General features: G+C 39.5%; 1 protein-coding gene across 3 annotated transcripts in view; it reads right to left on the bottom strand.

Moving 5' to 3' along the window:
• Positions 1-14,375, bottom strand: part of LRCH1 (leucine rich repeats and calponin homology domain containing 1) — a 215,279-nt gene that overhangs the window by 36,035 nt on the left and 164,869 nt on the right. For 2 of the 3 annotated variants that reach the window (XM_019971725.2, XM_070800076.1), the window contains exons 12-15: positions 10,484-10,573; positions 10,348-10,384; positions 5,901-5,954; positions 5,090-5,162 (exon numbers count right to left, since the gene is read on the bottom strand). In XM_019971725.2, the coding sequence (XP_019827284.2) occupies positions 5,090-5,162; positions 5,901-5,954; positions 10,348-10,384; positions 10,484-10,573 (254 nt within the window). Of the gene's footprint in view, positions 1-2,316; positions 2,422-5,089; positions 5,163-5,900; positions 5,955-10,347; positions 10,385-10,483; positions 10,574-14,375 lie in introns of all 3 variants that reach the window. The other variant, XM_070800077.1, reaches the window with a different exon arrangement.

Genomic DNA, 14,375 nt, shown 5'->3' with positions numbered 1-14,375 from the left:
ACAGTGATTATTTTCTATGGAAATCTTAAGACTTTATCTGGCACAAAGTATCTTGCACAAAGAATCCTCAATAAACAGCTGTAGATGCGAAGGTAGAGATGGTGGAGAGGAGACTGGACCCTTGGGCATGGCCCCAGCTCCCCTTCTATCTAGCAGCGTGAGCTAGGCAGGTCACCCCACCTTTCTTGTTTTAGTTGGTTCATTTATAAAGATAGAAATTTTACTGCTACATCTAAATCTTACCTAGCTTTAAAAAGTCTTTTTCAGATATAATTCCTAAGGAAACACCAAATCACACATAAATCTTTCATTCTAGGCTTTATTCCCTTTAAACATCATCAGATCCATAAATAGCCATGCTTTCTGAGAAATGAAAATGATTCTCTCCCCTTTATTTTTAAGTAAAGGAATAGTTTATCAAGAAAGTTTCCACTTAGCCTTCCTCAATTCCCAGGATTTAAAGTGGGGTGATACAAGAAGGAACTTTGGTTTCCTTGTTATTGTTGTTTAATCACACTTGCTTTTGGTTTGAAAGTTTAGAAATCTATGAAATAATAAAATTCCTTTTGTAACTGCTGCTGCTGCTAAGTCACTTCAGTCGTGTCTGCCTCTGTGTGACCACACAGACGGCAGCAGCCAGGCTCCCCCATCCCTGGGATTCTCCAGGCAAGAACACTGGAGTGGGTTGCCATTTCCTTCTCCAAGGCATGAAAGTGAAAAGTGAAAGGGAAGTCGCTTAGTCATGTCCGACTCTTGGCGACCCCATGGACTGCAGCCCACCAGGCTCCTCCGTCCACGGGATTTTCCAGGCAAAGTACTGGAGTGGGGTGCCATTGCCTTCTCCAGTACTATCAGATAAAACGCCTTCTGCTACAGAGGTCTAGAAAAAGGAAAGATATAGTGATAATATCAGGAAAGATATAGTGAGTGCATGTGTGCTCAGTCATGTCCAACACTTTGCAACACTCTGGACTGTAGCTCACCAGGCTCCTCTGTCCATGGAATTTTCCAGGCAAGAATACTAACCTGCCAAAATATACATTATCCTTCTATGTAATGAAGTCTGAAAAAAGCATTTTTTGGTTGAATTTCGACCAGAAATCACAACAAATGTTTTACATATATGGTTTCTATTCATTACATGTAACATATTGATATTGAGATTAAAAAAATAACTTAGAAAATATATCTTCTTGTGTTTGCAGTGGTTTTACCCCACACATCACCTCTCTTCCCTATGAATCATATTCTCTATTTCTTTCAATATTACTTTTATTGCTTTGTATCTTGGAGTAAAATGCCTAAGATCTGAACTAACAGATCAATATGGAGATTGAGATATCTGTAGTAAGTGTATCTAAATAACTATATGTATTTTATTTTCATCTTTTAGGCTACTTTAGATATACAGTGGCACAAGATCAAACAATATCCACATTAATCCTAGCTGGGTGTCCTCAATTTTTTATTTGCACATTTGATTCTCAAGCCAATTTACCACTCGTGAATATTTGTTGTTGTTTAGTCTCTAAGTCGTGTCCAGCTCTTTTGCAACCCCATGGACGGCAACATGCCAGGCTCCTCTGTCCGTGGGATTTCCCAGACAAGGATACTGGATTCCACTGCCTTTTCCTTTTCCAGGGGCTCTTCCGGGCCCAGCGAGCGACCCCACATCTCCTGCGTTGGCAGGGGGATTCTTTACGACTGAGCCACCAGGGAAGCCCTCTTGAATATTATATAGATGAAAGGGCTGAAGTTATCAAAAGTCAAAATGTGCAAATAATTTTCAAAGAAAAAAAAAAAGCAAGTGATTTCTCTTCGTTTTTAGAAATTCCTTACTTCTAACCATTCTCAGTGCACTCCTTTCAGATCAGTCACAGTGTATCTTAATTACTTTAAAAAATCTCATTATCGGAAGCCTAGATAATAAAAGATTATTATTTTTTATTATTTATTATTATAAACTCCAAAAGCATTAGTTCAGAAGAGATTATCCAAATGTACAAAAACCCAAATTTTTATAAGCAAGCAAACACACCAAAAAAAAAAAAAACCCCAAGCAGAAAGAATAGAGAAGAAATTATTGTACAGTCCTTCCAAAATTCAGAATGTTCAAGATAATTAAACATAGTTTAACAAACTGCCAGAGAACAATGCACATGCATTTTTCTGGACTTTCCAGGTTTACTGTTATCTCTTAAGTCAGGCATGCAGGAGAACGCATTCTATCTTCAGCTGCACAGAAATGAATGTTCAGTACATTCATTCACTGGCTTATTAATGAGCACATTGAAGAACAGGTACAAAGCCACCTACCATTGTCACTGTCTCCTGCAGAGGGAACACAGTAGCTAGAGCTGTCCCATGTTTGTGCCTGTGTAAGTTTGTTGAAGGAGATAGGAGGAAGAGTGAGGGCTGGGTCTGCAGGAGAGCGAGAGAGCCAGTCCGCGTACAGTCGCGCAAGGACCAGGAAAAACCAAAGGGGCGGCAGCATTTCACAAATGGCATAAGGGTTGTATGGAAATGAAGCGAATTTCAAATTATGGGATTTAATTTCAAATGTACAATACAGCAGGAGAATGAAAGATGGCGCATGGAATAAAAAGAACGATAAAAAACTGAGTGTTAGTACTTATCAATCATAGACTTTGCATGCAGTTAATATCATTCATCGTTAACAGTTCTCAAGCCCAGACTTAGAGCACTAATGAATCATGTCAGCGGAAAGAAGGGGCCCCCATAGACTATGCAGATAAAAAGCAAAAGCCCTACCAGATACCTTTCCCGAAGACCTTCTAAATAATTTTAGCAAATATGACTCACCATAAAAGCTGGCTATGCAAAGTTTAATATGTGTAAATATGTCTATTATTTATAAATAAAGCTATTATAGAATCAGCATTTACAGTTGGTGAATTTTTTTTCCCAAGGCAGTGTAAAATTTCTCTTTAAAGACATCTATAATGATAGCTGAATCTAGTCAACTCTGCTCAACCCTTGAACCATTGTCTTAGATATTGATCAGTATAAAACCAATTTTGGACACTAGTTGAGTCTCCTTAACAACAATTAACCAATAGATAATTGGTTAATTAACCAATAGATATCCATCAGTTCAAAGAACTTCTAAGTTGGTCATTTATGAAATAACATCTCTTTTGGGGGCACTATTCATATAGTAGTTTCTGATATTTAGAAAATACCTACACAATTTTTATTCAATCTTAAGGCAAGGCCGGTAAAATACATGGACATGTTTCTAGGAATGACTATTTGGGTATATATACATTTGTCTTTCCTTGGAGGAAAACATAGAAAAAAATTTCTTTTGGAAAAAACTACCAGCCAACTTAAAGAATCTAAGTTTCTATTCCAAATTTCTGATTTGAGAAGTCTGTTTTTATTTATAACACAGAAATCACATGAATTCATATACTTAATTTTAACATAAAAATCACTTTTTAAAGATCCAAAGCTACTTAATCAAAAAGAATGATATGACCTTCAATTAAGATTACTATATATTTTCCAGAAAATGTCAAAAATACATACTGTAATATTTTAAACTTAATAAATAAAATTTTAAACATTCCCAATAGATGATGCTAGTTTCATAAAGTTCCAACATGCCATCTGATGTTTCTGAAGAAAAATCAGTATTATTTACAACAAACTCCACAAAGCTTTCAACAGCTAGCACAATTTCCACACTGGTTAGTCAGCATTATAGAAAAGCTGGAAGCTAGGAGGGGAAATTATCTTTGTTTCCTGCTATTCAAAATGAATACTTCACTTAGTTTTCACCACTGCAAAGAATCAGAAATGGTTCAACAGTGTGGGCACAAAGTTGATAAGCTGAATTTGGACCCCATAAAAAGAACTGGAAAAGTCATGGAGACAATTTTACGACTAAACTACAAAGATGCACATTTAAAAGAATATTATTCTGTGGAGATACGTTCAACTTTTGATTTGCTCAGTTATAAGAACTTTTAAAATTGTCTAAAACTGCCTATAAGGGACAGGAGAAAGCCTAGCCAAATATGAGGCCCTCGGTGTGTAGAGAACATTCCTGGTAGATCACCACTCAAGGCATGGGTGCCCCCATTCCTCCCAGCACAACCTGAGACCTTGCAAATTGAAGCCCAGCCCATATCTGGCTGTATACACTCAGGTCTGTAAATGGTGAGGCTAGTCATTTGAGTCCAATCTCAAGTACAGTTCGGCTCTCCATAAAACACTTCCTAAGCCCCACCACACACCCAAGCATGTTCTCAAATAGCTTTGTCTTATAGTCCATTCAAAATGCCAGGAAACCTTTACACCTGGCCACACGTTACCCATCAACCAACTTCCTCCAAAAATGAAAAAACATTCCTTTATAAAAGAATTATATTTTTTTTTCCTATGGGTAAAAAATTATACATATGTGTATCTGCAACTGCTGCCAAAATGCTTTACTAATAAACCCAAGAATATCTAAGTTCTTTACTACCTTTTGCTTAAAGAATCTGAGTGCCTTCTTAGCACTTAACTGAAAAGCATTGGTACAGAATATTTGCAAAAGACCTAAGAATGAAAAATATTAAAACAAAGAAGCAACTACTAATAATAAGTTAAAATAAAGTAGGTACTATAACCAGAAAAGACCTTTAAAATCTCTCTGACCACTCACGTGAGTCTTGGAATGACTGCCCTGTCACAGGAGTAATCACACAGACCTCTCCAAGGTCCAGAGAGCAAATGAGGGGTGTCTCACAAAGAGTCACCATCCTTCATGCAGCAAGGTACCAGCAGCCACCGAGGCAAAGGGGTGGCTATTTTATCCAAAAAGCATTTCTTTGCCACTTACATGCCCCAACATTTTTCTCTCTTTGCTCTGTTACTGATAACACAGCCTTAAGAGGAGACACACTGACAACAGAGCCTGAAAATCTGGCCTCGCCAAGCTGTAGCAAGGTTCTGATGCCAGGATTCAAACTCACCAGCATTAACAAGGCTGCTCCCACTATAACAAATGCACGCAAAAGGCTAAAGAGAAACTCCGGAGTTGTTTCACGTGGGCAAGAACACTGAGGTTTCCATTTACCTGATCGAGGTTTCAGACCAAACAGAGCTGTGCTGGTGTTGGTCGGAGAGCTGGCGGGGGAGTTCTCTCTCATCTGTGGTGTTAGAAGGAAAGGACACTTTTTAAAGAACTGGAGCAGAACTATGCATGCTTCTCCAGGATCAAGGGTTGCAACAAAACCTCGACCTCCTTGCACTGGCTGCTGTGAGGAAGTCCTGACTAAAAAACATGATAACGGATGCATCTTCACATTGCAAATTCTTGTGGTAGAATCAACAGAATGTTATTTGGGGGCAGATTTATTCAATTTTTATATGTTCATTATAAAAGAGTTCATAATCGTGTGATACTGGTAATCCTTTTCTGCTCCAGAATAGATGTGTGCATTCAAGTGCACGCATGCACGTGTACCACACACACACAAGCACACACATACATCACCTCACAGAGGGCACATCTGATAAAGAATCTCATAACACAGTGAGATGAGAAAACAGATGACACTGAGCAGATGTCTCAGCTATGTGGAAACCCCATGGATCAGTTATGGTTAACAAGACATTCTAAATGTTGCCTATTTGAGCTATTTTCACTCTGCTTTCTATAAAAACGCTGCTATATTTAATTTTCAAAATGTATCTTATAAAATGAGTCTTTAATTATGGATAGGGCTGGATCAGGCTATGAGAGCTAATGAGAGATTCCCTCCGAGATTCTGCAATACAATTAACTCATGAATCACAACAGTCTCAGATTACAGATTTTTGTAAAAGATATTCCAATTCAGGTTTCACAAAACACCTCAGCTTTCATTAATCATCAGGAAACTTACCTCATTGGGAGAATACTCGCTCCCATTACTCTGTAATGTTAGGTCATTTTGCGCCTAAAGGAAGAAAAAAAATGCATGGTATGTTCCATCAGACTATAAACTTTTTAAGGCAAGAACTGAGTCTGACTTCTATCATATCCCTGGCACACAGGGATACAATGCCTAATACATAGAATTAATTTGTAGTTAAGTAGGCCATTCTTACTGTACACTTTCTAAAAACATGCAGCTATATTCACAGAAAAATACATCTAAAATATACAAACTAAGAAAAGGGATTTCCCAGAGTAAAGAGCTCAGCCCAAAGTACCTGTGAACATCAGCTTGCCAGGTTCCCCAGTAACCTGCAGGCTCCCACGTGCTGAGAGCATAAGGGTTTTCAGAAATGGCCCAAGGCAGTAGTTCCCAAATACACAAAATCTCACTGGGAGCTTTTTAATGAACGAACACGCCTGAACCTAGGAAAGTCCTATGCTATCAATTCAACATCAGTTTGTTTTGACAACCAATGAGAAAACTCAATAGTTTATTTTACCCAGATCTGCCTTTTTTATAAGGTAATCAAGAACCCCAGGGAATTCCCTGGCGTCCAGTGGTTAGGACTCCACACTTTCACAGTCGAAGGCCCAGGTTTGATTCCTGGTCAGGGAACGAATGGAGAAAGAAATGGCAACCCACTCCAGTGTTCTTGCCTGGAGAATCCCAGGGAAAGGGGGAGCCTGGTGGACTGCCGTCTATGGGGTCGCACAGAGTCGGACACGACTGAAGCGACTTAGCAGCAGCAGCAGGGAACTAAGATACCATAAGCCTTGCGACATGGCCAATGACAACAACAAAATCCCATTGATCCGCCCTATAAAAAATTTGGTGATAACTAATATAAACATGTTCATACGTATCACCAAACTAGTAAAAATTTAAGATGTCTATTCCTATTGTTGAGGACTGCTATTAAAAAACATTCCCAACTGTGACAAATTCAAGGGAATAACATATTTTTAGAATAAAATGTCATTGATTTCCCTACCTAATTAAATGTCTTAACTGCTAACAAGTAAGTTGCAGTTTTGATTCTCTATCAGAAACTCTGTTCTCCAATTTTCCCTGTGCTCCTCCACCATCCTTCCCCACTGGACATTTATTTATGTATAAGAGTATACTTTGTAGTTCTTCCTGGATGGATGCCAGTGCTACCCACACTTAATGGGGACAGTCAACTAAAGTGTGTTAAAAGGAAGAGAATGCGGTGTGCTAATTACAAGGCATTTCACAATCTTGGTCTCACCAATGTAACTGGGCACCAGCCTCTCTCGTGGTGTTTCTACGCTTCATGCTGATTCCGTCATGGCCACGCTGTCTTGCCCAGCACGGCCTCCTGGGACCCATCCAAATCCAAATCGCCCTTGAAATCTAGATTAATCTCTCTCTCCTTAAACTCTTATCCCTTCCCCTACTATCCCAGAGTACCTAAAACACCCAGGATTATGGGCCATCTCACAGTCATTTCTGCTTTCTCAATATCTATGGCTTCTTTCCTCCACAATTTTTAAAATGCCTTAAAAGTGAGGGCAACTTCATCTCCTTCCTATTCCAGTCTTGGGTGCTAAAAACAAGGCCACATCCAGCACAAGGACTCAACACAGACTGGCTAACTGATTGAAGACTCTGCTTATGAAACTGATTTCTTCCTGAATTGGGTGGAAGAAATAATACAGAAATAACCAGACCATAAAGGAGGGGCCCACTTAAGTTCCACATATCATGGGTACTGGCCTTGCTCATCCACCACTTTCTTCTCCATTCCTCCTTCTTGTGACTTTTCTTTTTCCACCGGAGCCAGAAATTCTCCCTCCCTTTTTAAAATCATGAAGACATATCTGTCATGGACAGAGAATTGCCCAAAGAAGGAAGATAAGGAATAAGAATTCCTTACACCAAACATGACTCCTTGTTCCACCAAAAAGGAAAAAAAAAAAACAAATTAACACTGTAAATCAGAGATGGAATGGAGATTTTTTTCCCCTAGAGGCTTGGTGTCTTCCTGATACTCCTAAAATCATGCACAGAGGAGGGCATCTATTTTACTGGTTCTGCAGGGTCTTCCCTGGTGGCCCAGTGGTTAAGACTCTGTGCTTCCAATGCAGGGGGCGTGGGTTCAACCCCTGGTCAGGGAACTAGGTCCCACATCTTAGTGAGAATCTCTGTGTGCTATGCGGCACAGCCAAAAAAAAAGATTAAAAAAGTGGGTCTGCAGCAGGATTCTACCATGGTCTCAAAGTATCTCTTCTCTGACTACTAGTTGCAAGGGGAAATAAAACAATACTCAAATGGTGGAGAAATCAAGTTCCTCGTCCACTGGGTGATCAAGTTACCATCACCAGTGAAGCTCAGACATTCACAATGTGCCTCTGAAGGTGATACCCTGAGAAGGACACCACGTCACCTGGGCAGCATCCCAGACAAGAACACAGAGACTCAATCTGATCATGAGGAAATATGAAGGATTTCTGTCCCACAAAATAAGAGGCAGTTCATTCTTTAAAAAAGAAGAGCACTATATTCTTTAAAATTTTAAGGTCATAAAAAATCAAAGAAAGGTTATAGAAATATCCAGAATAAAGGAAACTATAGGTACCTGACAACTATTGATTCTAAACTGGATCCTACTAAAGCGGAAAAAGTGCTGTGAAAAACGTCATTAGATCAATCTAAATATTTGGACTATGGAGAGCATATTAGACGAAACTATTTTATCAGTGTAAATTTATGAAGTTGATAACTGAAGTCGAGTTACATAGGATAAAATCCCTATTCTTAGGAAAGGTACATTGAGATGTTTAGGGAAAAGGACTATGACGTACAAAACTTATCCTTTAATTTTTAGAAAAAGAACTCTGGGGAGGAAGAGAGAGACAGATACCGCAAAAGTGGTAAAATGTTAATTACAGAAAATGTGGGTAAAAGGTTATAATTTTTTTGTAACTTTTTGCAGACCTCTGTAATTTTTTAACCTTTTATAATTATTTCCAAGTAAAAAGCCAAATACAAAAGTAAGTCTGAACAGAATCAAAAGGAGCATGTCTCAAAAGGAGGGCCTCATGAATTAGACCCAGGACAGCCTTCACCTAAGAGGCTCCCTGATGTCCCACTCCTGGGTCATTGAGTGACTCTCCACTTGGGGAGGAGGGAGTGCAGTGACTCTAAGGACAGAGCAGAGGAACAGTCACAGCTAAAGTCAGGTGTCCTGAGTTATAAGATGGATCCTAACTTACAGAAAATCAAGGAGAAGTTAGAGAGGTAGCCCACGCGAGTCCATAGTTAGCAAGCCTTTGAAATGGAAAGAAAACTCAATGTAATCCCAAATCACAATACTCAACTATGAAACCATATTCTCTAGGAACATGGGTTTTTAAACTATAGCTCTTTTCCTACTTATTTAACACAGAGACTTAGCTACTTAAGAGTGTGAGACTGCTTTACTATGGTACCTGTTCAGATAGCTCAAGCAACATAAGTTGGCTGTATTGAAATTAGCCATCCTAAACCCATTCAGTAAGAAGGGATGAAACAGGCTGTAACCAATGTTTTACTCCCATGTCACTGACTCAGACCTCTCTCTCTCCCCCCTTTTATCTTTGGGACCTTCCAAGCTTATCTCTAGTTTTATGTCAAAATTGCTTTCTCTGCAGCCACCTGAATTTTACCCTACATAGCTACCTAACCTGCCTTAACCTGTCCCCAAATTCCCCCATCAGTTTATCTTTGCTAGTCTCTTAATCCTCCTAGATGTTTCTCAAATCACTTACCCTTATCTTTAAAGTCTTTCCTAGTTTACATTCAGCTGGTCAGTTCATAGGCTGCTGGCACTGGCTGGTACTACCTCCAGTGTCCGACAGAGCCAGGTTTCCCTGTGGGTCTTATTTGCCATGGCCTGACTTAAAACTGTCTGACATAAAGACTTAGAGAATTCAATGGAAACAGTCAACTCTCATCTTCAGTGGGAGGTGAAATAGAATTGATAAGCAGGAAAACTAAAGAAGCTAAAAGTATAAAAAAATTGAAAACCAGATCTTGAACAAATCTGAATACTGATCTCACTAATGAAAGTTCTTGTTCAGTCACTCAGTCGTGTCTGACTCTTTGTGACCCCATGAACTGCAGCACACCAGGCTTCTCTGTCCTTCACTGTCTCCTGGAGTTTGCTCAAACTCATGTCCATTGAGTCAATGATGCCAGGCAACCATCTCATCCTCTGTTGCCCCCTTTCCCCCGTCCTTAATCTTTCCAAGCATCAGGGTCTTTTCCAATGAGTCAGCTCTTCGCATCAGGTGGCCAAAGTGTTATAAAGAATGTTCTACCCCATGATACATCTTGACAGAATATGGTAGCCACTCTTCAGCGGCAGAATACTGCACCAGAACTCTGGTTCATCCAAGAGCAGCCTTACCTCACATTCTGGAGACCTCTCCAGCTGTATTTTACCACTGTAGGAATTACAGAATAAAAAGATATAAATATAATTTAAAGCAAAAATATTTCAATGTAAAAAGAGAAAATATACTGTTATAGAAAAGTCAACATACTTTAGTGTGGAGTCCTGTAATTCCAAGTCATCTGCTGGGTCCACAGGGTAAAAGTTTACAACGCTTCTCTCTGTAATATCTGTGCTTAATCTAAAGAGTAGGGGAGAAAAAGTGTTACCAAATTACTGAACTTTAATAAATCCTACTGCTTTTAGTTATATACTTAAAAGTTGTGTTTATCATTAGAATTGAGTAATAAGTTTTATGGTAGAAATTTCAAACTATATAGTTTCCTCACCATGACTATATATATATTTTTTAAATATAATTTTCAATCTACTTTGGTATCAAAATCCAACTTATTTGAAATACAATAGTAATTTCTGATGAGGTCATAAAAGTCATAGGTAGCACACACTAAATTTTATTAAGAACTTAATCAGTTTGTAGAAACAAGTAAAATTTCTCTCTACTATATTGTACATACACTATACTACAGATATGTCCCAAGGGCATTTGTTTAATAGGAATATTAAAATAAAAAATTTCAAAATCAATTTTAGGTATGCATTTTATCTCTGAAATTTTCTTACAGTTTCTGAATTTCTGTAATTTTAAGAGCTGAATTTTTTTTAAGATCTATAAAACCAGGAATTTCTAAAAGTCATATAAAAGTTACAAAGCTATTTTAAAAGGTGGGTATGCATTCATAGTATACAATCCTATTGAAAATCATATCTAACCAACAATCAGAAATCCTTGAGAGAAGAAATCAACAAAGGCAAAACAGGAAAGCAATATTCAACTAAATTTTTTGATGTTAAGGTCGCATGAAAGGTAAAGCTCTAAAATTTAATCCTATGATCAGTGACTTGATTAAAACAAACAAAGCAATCTGGTTCAAGGAAATGAGATAAAGGGAAATCTTAATGTGTATATAAACTTTTTATGACTATTATTCAAGCAGCTAGAAATAACTGACCTCTTGAAGTGCCCTCTCTTTATCAGAAGCAAAGACAGGGCTCTTTCTTTATCCCTATTACACCGGCTCACAGACACATTATTATCAAGTCAGAACTGTAGCAGCAGAATATCTATTTCAGGACGCACAACAAAGATCTATAGCAGCCAAAGCAGTCGATTGCTTTAGGAGGTCAAATCCATAAAAGTTTTACAACATAATATAATTTTAAAATAACAATCCACAAAGATGCAAATCAACTATCCCCGGGACAGTTACTCAAGGCTATTTTCCTCCACACCCACCAACTATGCCGACTGGCTAGACATCCTTGGCAACTTATTGCCTCAGACCTTTCCAAGCTGGAGTGGTATCTCCAGATCCTCAGCTCACCCACTTCTCATGAAGGAGCCACACCCGCCAGGGCACCCCGATCTTACTCTGGGTTCCAGTCCCACATTCCCTGGCCACTGCTATTTCCACCAAACGAAGCCGTTCTTTTTCACTTTGGGGCTCACGTATTCATCTTGAATTTGTAAGCAAAGTTTACTGGAAACGTGATACAAAGTGTAAGAAGGCAGAAATATTAAAACAATATAAAGTTTGAGCCCAAGTGGGGGTCTTCTCTCTGCTACATCACGTCTTTGAGGCTCTATCTTGGACTCAAATTCCTTTCCCGTTGATAGGCTCACCCTTGGGAACTCCATCCATTTATAATACTGCTTCCATTACAACATATCTTATGAAAGTAACTTTTATTGTACTTTATTTATTTTTAAAATTTATCTGGCTGCACTGGGTCTTAGTTGCAGCATGTGGGATCCAGTTCTCTGACCAGGGATCGAACCCTGGCCCCTGCCTTGAGAGCTCGGAGTCTTAAACACTGAACCACCAGGGAAGTCCCTGAAAGTAACTTTTAAGTCTAAGTCTTGGAGCCCCAGACCTAAATATCTAGCAGCTGAATGGACACTATCACACTGCCACCTTGGATTCTATGCAGCAGGTCCTAAACTGATCCCAATATCCTCCTTCTCAAACTGGCTGCGCCCCATGGTTCTCCATCTCAGATGGAGACAGGAGGGGTCAGGTCTAAAACACCCTGGACTGTTTCCCTCCATCCTCACCCCCACTTCAAACAATCACCAAAGAACTACCACAGTATCTACTGCTGAGTATCTCCAATGTTTAAAAGTATAAATAAAAACCATAATTTAGAAACACTCAGAGAAAACTTCCATCTTGATATATTTGTTTCTAGTTTTAATTGTTAATGGGACCTGGGGCTTCCCTGGTAGCTCAGCTGGTAAAGAAACCTCTTGCAATGCAAGAGACCCTGGTTCAATTCCTGGGTCAGGAAGATCTGCTGGAGAAGGGATAGGCTACCCACTTCAGTATTCCTGGGCTTCCCTGGTGGCTCAGCTGGTAAAGAATCCGCCTGCAATGCGGGAGACCTGGGTTCAATCCCCTGGGTTGAGAAGATCCCCTGGAGAAGGCAAGAGCTACCCGACTCCGGTATTCCAGCCTGGAGAATTCCATGGACTGTATAGTCCATGGGGTCTCAAAGAGGCAGACACGAATGAGCAACTTTCACTATCCACTCATTCTACTTATATCATTGGGATCAAATTTTATGTACTTTTACACTTTTTAAAGTTAACATTATATAGTGAGCAACCTAAAATACATTGGAAAGTTTAAAAAAACGTATTGGTCACATACTTCATCTTATTAGGGACCATAATTTAAGTATCTCCAAACTGTTAGATCATTGCCTTTTCCCCAAATATTTGCTAGGAAAAACACCTCTTTCCCCTCACAACTGCTGTTCATGTCTCTCTGTCCCTTAGGATACATTTTTGGAATTAATTCAAAAGCTTTCTGTCTATTTTTAGGCTATGGCAGAAACTACAAGGATGCCTTCTGGAGAACGGTTCTGCCAGTGCACCTTTCCACCAGCAGTTATTTATTATTTCAAATCCTCACAACATGTACTTATAGCACATTTTACAGATGAGAAAACTGGGGTACAGAGAACTTATGTAACTCATCCAGGGTACCTGGTGCTAGAGCCGGGATTGCAACCAGTGTCTGGCTGACCAAGGCGTGTTCTCCTCCAGCCATACTATTTCCTCGCTCCATATAATTACTCTCTCTGTGTGCCTCTCTCTCTATCTCAAACTCCCTCTCTCTCTCTCACATACACACACACAGAAGCTCTCTTCTCCCTGTTTCCACCTTTCTCACTGACTGCTCTGAGTTAGAATGTGAAACTCAGCTTTTTAAGGAACACACCTCGATTAGGTGCTTACAAATAAGCCAGACTCTGAGCCAACCATGAGGGAAAATGAACACGCATCATCACATGTTAAAGCCACCGCTGCCTCCTACATATGAAATTAAGTCTCAGCTCCTCAACCCTGAATTTGAAGTCACAGCTGCATCACTCCGAACAGCTCCTCTGTGAAGTCCCACTCCTGGCTGCACATCAGAAGCACCAGCAGAACTTTTTAAAAAATGAAAATGGCCAGGCTCCCCGCACCACTGGCAGTGTCAGGCAGAGTGCCTGTGTTTTGAAACTTCTACAAATGATACTGAAGCACAGCCAGCATGGGAGATCACCTTTTCCGCTTGAGATTTTCCAAGTTTGTTCCACTCTTCTTGACCTCCATGCCTTTGCATGAGCTTTTAATTCATTCAGTCCAGAATTCGCTTTCTCCTTGAAAGTGCTAGCTGTTAAAGGCCCAGGTGAAATACTCTAAACTTCAGAAGGCTGGCTGAGCCACCTCCGCTTTTCCATCCGGAGTCAGGCATTCATTCTATCGCTTGTTTCCTTCACGTCAAGCCCTTAAATCCATTACACTTATAAATCACTACTCAAGGCAATGTCTGTTGTGGTCGTTTAAGTTCTTGGAAGGAAGAGCTGTGTCTTGTTCATCCTTATATCCCCCAACGTACACACTGCACATCTTTCCATGCTCTAAGCACTCAACT

This window comes from Bos indicus, chromosome 12, assembly GCF_029378745.1.
Source record: "Bos indicus isolate NIAB-ARS_2022 breed Sahiwal x Tharparkar chromosome 12, NIAB-ARS_B.indTharparkar_mat_pri_1.0, whole genome shotgun sequence".
In the NCBI taxonomy this organism is placed as follows: domain Eukaryota; kingdom Metazoa; phylum Chordata; class Mammalia; order Artiodactyla; family Bovidae; genus Bos; species Bos indicus.
This window is presented reverse-complemented; position numbering and strand designations above follow the sequence as displayed.